This window comes from Aotus nancymaae, unplaced genomic scaffold, assembly GCF_030222135.1.
Source record: "Aotus nancymaae isolate 86718 unplaced genomic scaffold, 86718_ANA_hifiasm-v0.15.2.pri h1tg000040l, whole genome shotgun sequence".
NCBI lineage: Eukaryota > Metazoa > Chordata > Mammalia > Primates > Aotidae > Aotus > Aotus nancymaae.
Window position 1 is genome coordinate 70,230,236 of NW_026988454.1, and position 11,712 is coordinate 70,241,947.

An 11,712-nucleotide genomic window follows, 5' to 3' on the forward strand; every position below is an offset into this window, starting at 1 on the left:
CAACCTTTAGAGCATATGCAGTGAGCACAGCATTTTAGAGGATTGGAATGGGACTGGGGCTGGTGGGAAGTCTCTGCCCTGAGAAGCTTGAGCCAGGTCCTGCAGAATCTGTAGACTGTGTAGTCAGCATGTAATGGACAGCGTGACATTCTGTGGAATAGAAGTACAACCAAGGTCCCTGTGGATTAGATTATGATAGTGTGCTAGAGACTTGACAGATCCCTGAGGTAGGATGGTAGGGTAAGCAAATGCTTCAAGTAGTCTTTGCTAACACATATAGAGAAAACCAGAATTTGACAGATCAATAGCCATGTACCAGATGCCAGCAAATATTTGCTCCATCCGTAAAACCACATCTGGTACAGTGTCTGCACTCTTCAAAATCCATCTGTTTTCTACAAAGCCAAAATGGCAACTTGAATAGAGATATGGCAGAAATGATCACCTTCATCTTCCAAGTCCTTGATGGTAACTCTAATCTTTGCAGTCTCTGCAGGAATGAAATGTTGGTTTTGATTTACTATTTTCATAGGTAGAAATAGATAGTTCTAGGGGTTTGCAGTCATCTTTCCTACCATTATAGCCCTTGCTCCACAGATTAGAGAAGCAGTGAGGGAATCTGCTGATGAGTTTGTCTGTTCTAACTCTGCATTTCAAAACTGGTAGAATAACCATGGCATGAGTTCTGGGATGAGTGGGAGTTGGAACTGAGCCCAAACTTCATTAATCATGTAATTTCCATAAATTCCTGCTCTGAATAGAATCAGAATAGAATCAGTATCGTAGAATATGATACTGACGTGGTTTGGATGTTTGTCTCCTCCAAATTTCATGTGGAAATGTAATCCCCAATGTTGGAGGTTTGGGCCTGATGAGAGGTATTTGAGTCATGGGGTGGATCCCTCATGAATGGCTTGACGCTGTCCTCCCAATAGTGAGTGAGTTTTTGCTCTGAGTTACACAAGATCTGATTTTTTAAAAGGGTGTGGCACCAACCCCTCTCACTCTCTTGTTCCTGCTCTCACCCTTCACCTTCCACCATGATTTTAAGCTTCCTGAAACCTCAGCAGGAGCAGATGCTGGCACCATGCTTCTCACATAGCCTGCAGAATATTTAAATGCCAACAAATTTATAAGAAAAAGATAAACAACTCAGCTGAAAGGTTAGCAAAGGACTTGAACAAAAAACTTCACAAAAATATTCAAACAGCCAAAACAAAACAAAACAAAAATGGAGAATAAATACATAAGTGAATTATTAATTTTAGGATTTCTAAAAGTTAAGAAAGGAAAATATTCTGTTGGCTTATCAGTAAACATACTATTTACATAACTACATTAATACAAACACTACTATAATTCAAAAGTTTCTAATAAAGATTTCGATAGTACAAAGGGAAGAGAAATAAGTCGGGAAATGCTGTGACAGCTAACTCTACATTTATACTTACAGGAAATCAGGAGTTAATATCTATAATTGATAAACCAAAAAGTGGTTTCTTCTATTTAGACATATAAGGAATAAATATATGAAAAAAACCTTTAAAATAATTAAGAATGAGTACCTCTAAAAACAGGAATGAGATAGTGAAGGTTGGGACAGGGTTTGATGATCACCTTAAAACTTACCTAATTATTTTTTAAATTATGTGTATATTTCATGAATATTAAAATAAGTAAACAAAAAATTGATCCCACAAAACATAATGCAAATTGTATTTAATTATCAAATATTTATTGGACTATGTGCAAAGCATAGTGGTTGTAGGGAACAATGGGATTAATAAAATCAATGGCTGCCTTCTAGGAGAATATAGCCTTTTCAGAAAATAAAACAAGTATTTAAAACACTCCAAGAACCACCTGAGCTTGAGAGGTTGAGGCTGCAGTGAGCTGTGATTGTGCCACCGCACTCCAGCCTGGGTGACAGAGTGAGATCCTGTCTCAAAAAAAAGCACTCCAGAGGCAGGTAAAACTAAGGAAAGAGGACCAAGAGAATACTATAACCTCTATTTTCCATAATGTTTACAAAAATGTTTTTGTTTAATCTTTTTGTTAAACTATTTCTTAGAGAAATTGATTGTTTATATTTAATAGGCACTGAAAAGTTGATTAGAATCTATGTGTTCATGGGCTGGTTTGACAGTGGGTGGGCTTCCATATACAAGGTGACTGGAAAACCTCAGATGTTAGTATCTAGAGGTTTTTTCTCTGTGGCTGTTTAGTTACAGCTCTTCAGTCTTCTGCATGGGCAACATGTGTCTGGCTTCTGGCAGCCTGAGAGCAGGATGGCGAAAGGAGCTAGGTTCTCAAATTAAATATGCATTGACTCAGTCCCCTTGTTTTCAGCCTTGCACTGATATTTTCGAGTGTAGTGCTTGTCAGGTTCAGTTGAGCCACAGAGTTGGGCTACTGAAATGGAGGTACGTGCCTTCACATGGTTGTTCAGAGAGGAGGAGAACTAGGTGTGGAGTGGGGTTCTGATGGCTCTGATTTTCAGCCAGTTTTCCAGTTTTCAGCTCTACCTATACTTTCTGTGGTAACTGGCATCCAGAGATTCTCTAGGGATCTACAGGATTGTTTCAGTTTCTTCAAAGCCCATTTCCCTGAAAGTATTGAGAGTAAATTGTTCTCTGTTACGCTTTCTTAAGTCAGTTACGACAACACCATTTGCTTTTTAGCCTTAAAACATTAAAAAAAATCTTTATCTACTAATGTGCTTTTCATTTATAACTCTTGTCCTTTTGGTTTATATAGTTTGTTAAAAAAAAATCCCTTTACTGTCATTTCAGTATGATTTGGTGGATGTGGACTGTGGCAGTCTGCATTTTTAACCAGAAATTTAGAAACCATTTATTTGATCACCATTTTCTGTTTAGTACCTGGCACAGAGTAGATTCTTAAATAAATATTTGATGAAATATTGAATGAATTGTTAAGTTGTGGGAGGCTTTGATGGTAGAAAGATAATTATGACTATGCAGACATAACATGTTAAAAGGCATCTTTTAAATTATGGTTTTACTTTGGCTTCATTCCATTTTTTGTTTTGTTCCTCAACATGGTCAAGGAAATGAAATATTTTAAACTGTGTCATAGTGCAGGATGGGTATATATGTTCGTTTACTTGGTCAAACACAATTTTAACTGTCACATTAGGCTTAAGATACACATTTGTCCATTTATAGTTTTTCTCTAGAGGTAGGCTTGTATTGAGGTTAATTTCTAATTAAGCACAGTCTTTATTCTTAATTATATCTACATTTAGGGTACTTCTGTAGAGGCTGATGGTGATTATGGTGTAATCTTCCAACCACCACTTCTCTCTTCCCCTTGGCCCCTTTGTGGTTAATAAGATGCCACACTAAGCTGCTGCAAATTGAATATGTAAGGATAGATAAAATCTAGTAAGGGCAAATAAATTAAACTGTGAAATTGAAAGTAGTAAAGTTGATATTTTGAATGAATAGATAAGGATTCTTCTTTTTATAAAGGCAGTCCTGGACAAAAAAGATGGTACTGTAGAGATATAGGTATGGTAGGGAGTCCCTGATTTGGCTGCATTGCTGGATCTTGGGTCTTACAAATGTGATATCCCTACCTATCATACACCCGTAAATGAATGAATGAAATTTTGACAATGACCCTTAAAACCAATGACTAATTCTAAGTCAAAATAATGAGTAAATTGCAATTTTGTTTTAAACTTCTGTGCATTTATTTTTTTCCCAGTTTTTAAAGAGCTTATTAAAGAAATCTAGGCAGAAATCCAGAGACCTCTTTTTAACTATAAAGAGGTTACCTCTCCAGTAAAGACCTACAGAAGGAAAAACCCATACCACAAAACGTGTGAGTGAAAGAGCAGATTAAGAAAGTCCCTTACAGAAAACTCTAGAATTGCAGATATATGAGTAAGAAATTGGAGGTTAGGACAAGAGAAAGATGATAAGAAACTTTTTGGAGCAAGCTAACTAAATATGTTTCTAAGTTTTCTCGAATAGATTCTTCATACCTGAACATTTTTTTAGTAATTTCTCCTTTAACATCTTCATCTTTGTTATTTGGTTGACATATTCCGATCAAGTTGCTAACACAAAATAAGATTGTTTTTTTAGGGAGAAGAAAATAGAGAAGATAGATGTGTACATATCAGAAAAGAAAGGATGAAAGTCGGTGGACTTGGGAGAGAAGAGAGACTGAGAAGCAAAGAGAGCTTTAGAAAAATAGAACTTCTGAAAATATGACCAAGACTTCTTACTTATAATTTTTCTTCTCCACTTGAGTAACTTCTCCAGTATGATTGGTGGTGGAGCTTCTAGGAAGAAATTAAAAATGAATGATTTTTTTTTTTTTTTTTTGAGACGGAGTTTCGCTCTTGTTACCCAGGATGGAGCGCAATGGCGCGATCTCGGCTCACCGCAACCTCCACCTCCTGGGTTCAGGCAATTCTCCTGCCTCAGCCTCCTGAGTAGCTGGGATTACAGGCACGCTCCACCGTGCCCAGCTAATTTTTCATATTTTTAGTAGAGACGGGGTTTCACCATGTTGACCAGGATAGTCTGGATCTCTTGACCTCGTGATTCACCCGCCTCGGCCTCCCAAAGTGCTGGGATTACAGGCGTGAGCCACTGCGCCCGGCCGATTTTTTAATTCAAAAACTAAAAATGAAAAAATAGGTGAATTAATGGATAAATAAATAAGTAGAAAGCAAACCAAGAAAATGTTTCAGACCTTTATTGATAATTACCTAGTACTTACTTATAAGGTTGTTAGAATGTAAGTGTGTATTGTTATGTCTGAAGTAGGAAACCTGCTTTAGATTTCTTTGCTATCCAGTTTTGTGCTAATGTAAAAATAGAGTAAGAACCTGTACCAGGGGCCGGGCGCGGTGGCTCACGCCTGTAATCCCAGCACTTTGGGAGGCCGAGGCGGGTGGATCACAAGGTCAAGAGATCGAGACCATCCTGGTCAACATGGTGAAACCCAGTCTCTACTAAAAATACAAAAACTTAGCTGGACATGGTGGCGCGTGCCTGTAATCCCAGCTACTCAGGAGGCTGAGGCAGGAGAATTGCCTGAACCCAGGTGGCGGAGGTTGCGGTGAGCCGAGATCGCGCCACATTGCACTCCATCCTGGGTAACAAGAGCGAAACTCCGTCTCAAAAAAAAAAAAAAAAAAAAAAAAGAACCTGTACCAAAGAACTATTAATTAAAAAATAATAGTTCTCTCAGGAGAACCAGGTTAAAAAAAATCTGTATTAACAGTAACTATAGAAAAGCCATGAAATTAAAATTAACATTTCATTAAAATTAAAGCCACTGGAAATATTTTTTAAATTAACAGTAAGATTATAATTTTGGTCTTTGGGGCAGTAATACATTTTGAGATTCCTTGCACTTTTGCTTTATGTATGAATGTCATGAAATTTCCACCATGGTTGACTAAAGATAAAATAACAGAACAATATTTTAGTGTTGACTATACTGGAGGTTAACATATTTTTAAAGGGTCAAAAAGAGCAAAACTGATCCTTCATGATGAAAGGCATCCCTGAAGTTAAATGTTATTTACAAATATTATTTCTCATTTACTTTTTATGTTTTGTTTTTGTTTTCAGGCAAAAGGACTCTTGTGGAAGATGGAACTCATTGTCCATTTTCCAGAATGTATTTCCAAGCCCATTAATGGAACCTGATACTGCTGTTCTGTGTTGAAATGCTTGAAGAACACCTGCATCTCTGCTAGTATCTTCCATCCTACTGAAACCATGGTCTTCTCAGCAGTGTTGACTGCGTTCCATACCGGGACATCCAACACAACATTTGTAGTCTATGAAAACACCTACACGAATATTACACTTCCTCCACCATTCCAGCATCCTGACATCAGTCCGCTGCTTAGATATAGTTTTGAAACCATGGCTCCCACTGGTTTGAGTTCCTTGACAGTGAATAGTACAGCTGTGCCCACAACACCAGCAGCATTTAAGAGCCTAAACTTGCCTCTTCAGATCACACTTTCTGCTATAATGATTTTCATTCTGTTTGTGTCTTTTCTTGGGAACTTGGTTGTTTGCCTCATGGTTTACCAAAAAGCTGCCATGAGATCTGCAATTAACATCCTCCTTGCCAGCCTGGCTTTTGCAGACATGCTGCTTGCAGTGCTTAACATGCCTTTTGCCCTGGTAACTATTCTTACTACCCGATGGATTTTTGGGAAATTCTTCTGTAGGCTATCCGCTATGTTTTTCTGGTTATTTGTGATAGAAGGAGTAGCCATCCTGCTCATCATTAGCATAGATAGGTTCCTTATTATAGTCCAGAGGCAGGATAAGCTAAACCCTTATAGAGCTAAGGTTCTGATTGCAGTTTCTTGGGCAACTTCCTTTTGTGTAGCTTTTCCTTTAGCTGTAGGAAACCCTGACCTACAAATACCTTCCCGAGCTCCCCAGTGTGTTTTTGGATACACAACCAATCCAGGCTACCAGGCTTATGTGATTTTGATTTCTCTCATTTCTTTTTTCATACCCTTCCTGGTAATACTGTATTCATTTATGGGCATACTCAACACCCTTCGGCACAATGCCTTGAGAATTCATAGCTACCCTGAAGGTATATGCCTCAGCCAGGCCAGCAAACTGGGTCTTATGAGTCTACAGAGACCTTTCCAGATGAGCATTGACATGGGCTTTAAAACACGTGCCTTCACCACTATTTTGATTCTCTTTGCTGTCTTCATTGTCTGCTGGGCCCCGTTCACCACTTACAGCCTTGTGGCAACATTCAGTGAGCACTTTTACTATCAGCACAACTTTTTTGAGATTAGCACCTGGCTACTCTGGCTCTGCTACCTCAAGTCTGCATTGAATCCACTGATCTACTACTGGAGGATTAAGAAATTCCATGATGCTTGCCTGGACATGATGCCTAAGTCCTTCAAGTTTTTGCCTCAGCTCCCTGGTCACACAAGGCGACGGATACGTCCCAGTGCTGTCTACGTGTGTGGGGAACATCGGACAGTGGTGTGAATATTGGAACTGACTCACATTTTGGGTGATGGTTTTTCATTATTGACATTGAATTTTCTTTCTTAAAGCTTCTCCACTTACACTTTATTTTTTTTTCGTAGGGTTTGTATATGTATGTGTGTGAGCAGTGTAAAGAAAGAATGGTAATTGTAGTTGTTACCAAGAATAAACAATGGGAAAGTGATTACAAATATTACCTCCAGGGTTCAATAGAAACCCTCAGTTTAGGGTGAGGAGATGGTTCGTTGGTTTTGGAGTTTTTCCTTGATTGATTTTGTTTTCATAGTAAGAATCAGGATTGTGCTTTATTGAGCCTGCAGTTACATTGAATTGTAGGCATTTTGTATGCTGCTAAGGTATGCTTAGTTGAGTTTATCAATACTTTTTTATTCTGGAAGACACTGCTGCATTTTGCCATCACATTGGAGCCAAACATCTCAATCAATATATATTTAGTTTTATTTTAAAAACTAACCCAAGAAGGTTAGTGACATTTGAAAGATCATTACTATTTACTTTGGTGCACTTTAAGAGACGATGTACAAATTAATTCAGTCTTTTTTTCAGAATTGTTTCTATACATGTGCTTTAGGCAACGTGCATTACCATTTATGGGAAGATAGTTTAATAAATGTTTTATCTGCATGTACAGTTGTAAAAGAGAGAATGTAAAATGTAGAAAGTTTTCTAAGCAAAATAGCAACTCCTCAGCGCAACAGGCAGAAGTTGAGGAGACGGCATCCTTGCAAATTTAAAAGGAGAATGTAGTGAGGGGGATGATGGGTGCTGGTGCAGGCTATGGTGATTCCTTTTACCCAAGGGTTTTTGTGGAGTATATGAAGAAGGGGTTGACATTTATGGACACTTACTATGTGTTAGGCACTGTACATCATTTTATCCTCACAGGTTGTGAGGTAGGTATTATTATTTTTTTACATATGAAGAAAGCAAGTCTCAGAGGAATTAAAATCCTGCCCAAGGTTAGTGGTAGAGCTGGGATCCAAAAATATGTCAGAATCCTAAGGCTGCACTGTTTCACTGTGCCACGCAGACACTTCATTCAGTTTAGATGTCTCACAGTAGAGGGAATTCTATGCATCCTTTAATTTTTAGACTAAAATATTCTTTTTAAAAATTAACCTTAATTTTCTTATTACCAGAAGAAATATGGAAGCATTACAGAAACACTGGAAAATAGAAAAAATAAAATAAAATCACTTAGAACCACTTTTTTTGTTGTTTTTTGGAGACAGTCTCACTCTGCTACCCAGGCTGGAATGCAGTGGTGTGGTCATGGCTCACTGCAGCCTCAACCTCCCAGGCTCAGGCGATCCTTCTGTCTCAGCCTCCTGAATAGCTGTGACCACTCTCACACACAGGTGTGTGCCACCACACCCAGCTAATTTTTTGCATTTTCTTTTGTAGAGACAAGGTTTTGCCATGTTGCCCAGGCTGGTCTCAGACTCCTGAGCTCAAATGATCTGCCTGCCTTGGCCTCCAAAGTGTTGGTATTACAGGTGTGAGCCACCATACCTGGCCTACAACCACTTTTTAACTTTTTTTTTAATTTGCAAAACAAGTGACTGGCAATTATTGAAAAATTAAAGATAGCTATGTGTAGGTCTTGCCTCTGAGGGTTTAGAGGTTTCCAGTTGTCCACCTGTGTTAATTCTAAGTGTTCTGGGCAGAATAGCATTGTTGCCCCAGTGCTTGCCCTAGCAAAGCTGGAGTTTGTGAATGTGCTCAGATGTTTATTTCCTACAAAGAAGGGAAAATGAATCCTGGTCTGAGCCTAGAACAAGTTTCAATAGGGCATGTCTGGCATTTCAAATTATTTTTCTCTTTCTGACAGTCTGCCCCCAGGGTGCATCTAGGGCCTTGGTCAGCTTCTCTGTTACCAGTGGCTCACTTTATAAAACAGCCTACAGGGATAAGGGCTGAAAGTATAGCCACTTGGGTACATCATTGACTAATTAGGTAAGTTAACCATGCATTTATAGTGTCTTTTCAGGATGTTAGTGCTTTGTGAGCCAGTGGAAAAAATATGCTTCTATTTCTTCATTTGTAAAACCAGAGAATTGGATTAGATGAATCTCTAATGTCCTGTCAAATGTGCTTTCCTCCATATTAGGGTATAGATACTTGAAGAGCCTAGATGACTTCAGCATCACCCTTTGGTCTCCAGTATTACTTCTTTAATTTTACTTCATTAGCTATTTCTAATATTAAATGTCTGAAGAGTTTGTGGCACCATATCAGGAGTTAGGGCATTGAAAGATTGATGACATCATGAAAGACCTGGGAAACCCTGCTCTTAAGGAAATTGTACTGGTGTTGGAACTCACTGTCCAGCTAAACAGCTCTTTGGGGACTCAAGCATATTATTCAACATGTTGTTTTGGGATCGTCTTCAAATGATAGTCACCTACCTCTTTAATTTCTAATTTTTATTCACAGGTAAAATTGTTTTTGTCCATAGGGAATTTATAGGACATAAGCACTGTAGTAGATACTAGTAGCATGTTGAAGTGTATTATGCTTTCCATTTTCAATATAAACTGGATTTCAAGCAGATATCGATAAGGACATTTTTGATCAGACTTTCTCTGAGGAAAGTCAGCATGATCTGTATTCATCTTACATATTGGTAGGTCATGAAGACTCCTTTGTGGCTGGAGTTGAAACTGAGCTTTGTTTTCTTTGTTCCTGTTTTATGGGCAGTCTCTAGGTACTTTCATGCTGCTTAATAGGCAGTGCCTCATTTGGTGAGAGCTCTGGAGTGCCTGCTGAGATGCTCCCTGTTTGTGAACAAAGATTATGAAGGGGTCTTTGTGAGAATTCAGCAACAACACTGAACAGCAGTTCTTTTTACACTGGATAACCTTGATCTGATGAGAGTTTACAAACCATTTGGAACATTTTTTATTATGTATACATTTTGAAAGCTTTAAAAATAAGTACTACGAAGCACCTTAGAGAAATGTAGGTGCAAAATCATATGTTGCCTATTGCCCCATATTTTCTTGAGGTGGGAAAAAGATACCACTACTAATTCTCACTGCTGACAGGCATAATCAGAAATGGTTTTCAGTTTGCCTGTTTTTCCTTCTGGATAGTAAGAAGCATGAAAAGAGATAATGAAATATTTGTGGTCAAAAGAAAGATGCAAGAGAAATTCCAAATAGTATGGAGTAATGTTATTTAAACTTCAGTACGTGTTTAAGCATCCCCAAGGGAGCTTGTTAACAGTCCAGATTTTTGAGCCCCCAGAGGGTCTGTGGTTGAGTCCAGGAATGTGCATTTTTGTTTTCTGAGCACTCTGCCTGACTCTGGCTCAGGTGGTCCTGGGAAACACTTCAGTAAACATCCCTATAGAAACTCTATCTATTTAAATATCATCTGTTTTATCCCACAATGTTTGTTTTGTGTTGCAAGCCATTATCTCCTAGGCATGGGTAATCCACATTGAGAGGAAAATCCACACATCACTGTGCCTAATTTGCTGCCACCTGTGTTTTGCTGAATCTTGCCAGTGTTAGCTTTATTTTCCCTCAACTGGCAAAATTCTGATAAAGTGTATAGCTTCACAGTAGAGCAAACAGAGTGACTTAATTGAAAGGCATGATTTTCAGGAGTCTAATTATGCTAATATTTTATTTTCTCCTAGAGAGGTGTCTTTATTATATGTAATTCCCTGAAGCAATGTAAAGATTTATCTGATTTCTATTGCTCTGCCAGTTGTGTTCAATGGAAGCATTGAAGTAAAATAAAAAAAAAAACTTTTTAATCTGTGTATTTCTGTTGCTCATAAAGATATTTAATTTTTTTCTTGATCTTTGTTTTTGTTTATGTGAAAATATTTACATATATATCATTTCTGTATATATCACAGAAAAGTTTTCACTTGCTTGACATTTTATTCTACAATAACTTTAAGTTTAAAGAATGGCAACATTCAGATTTATTTTCAAAACTATAGTCCTGCTAAACTGCCTTCATTGAAAACTCAGTTTTTATAATAAATAAAAAATATCAAAGCACAAGTTTGTTATTGGAGGTAAGTTATGATAAATTTCTTACTTATCTATTGGTACTAGACCTTTGTAATGAAAATTAATTTATTTTACAATAGTAACTGACCTGTACGGGAAAAAGAAAACCACCTTGAATTATGAGTTCTAGTATTTAAATATCAAAAAATATGGTTCTTTGTGCAACTAAGAAAAGAGCTCCTGATAAGAAAATAAATAAATGTTTAACATTTCTAAAGTGGAGTTTTTTTTTAAAAAAGGACTACTGCATCTCATTTAGAAAAGTTTGTCATGGATAATGAAAAGCTGAATTTAGTTTCAAATTCTGCTGCCTTTGGGTTATTTTCAAATTAGCTCTCAAGGCCTGTGTGCATATAACTGTAGTCTAGTTTGAGAAGTTCTCAGAGTAGTTCAAGATGAAATGGTAAAAAAAACTAGTAGTATAGGGCCAGGCACGGTGGCTCATGCCTGTATTCCTACCACTTTGGGAGACTGAGGTGAGTGGATCATGAGGTCAGGAGTTCAAGACCAGCCTGGTCAACATAGTGAAACCCCGTCTCAATATAAAAAATTAGCCAGGCGTGGTGGTGGGCACCTGTAATCCCAGCTGCTTGAGAGGCTGAGGCAGGAGAATCTCTTGAACCTGGGAGGTG

At 37.9% G+C, this 11,712-nt stretch overlaps 1 protein-coding gene across 2 annotated transcripts in view; it reads left to right on the top strand.

Annotated features, from left to right (window-relative positions):
• Positions 1-11,297, top strand: part of GPR63 (G protein-coupled receptor 63) — a 37,592-nt gene extending 26,295 nt beyond the window's left edge. For both annotated transcript variants that reach the window (XM_012444300.2, XM_012444302.2), the window contains exon 2: positions 5,619-11,297. In XM_012444300.2, coding sequence (XP_012299723.1) covers positions 5,769-7,028 — 1,260 coding nt within the window. In that variant the 5' untranslated portion in view covers positions 5,619-5,768 and the 3' untranslated portion in view covers positions 7,029-11,297. The remainder of the gene's footprint in view (positions 1-5,618) is intronic.
• The last annotated feature ends 415 nt before the right edge of the window (positions 11,298-11,712 follow it).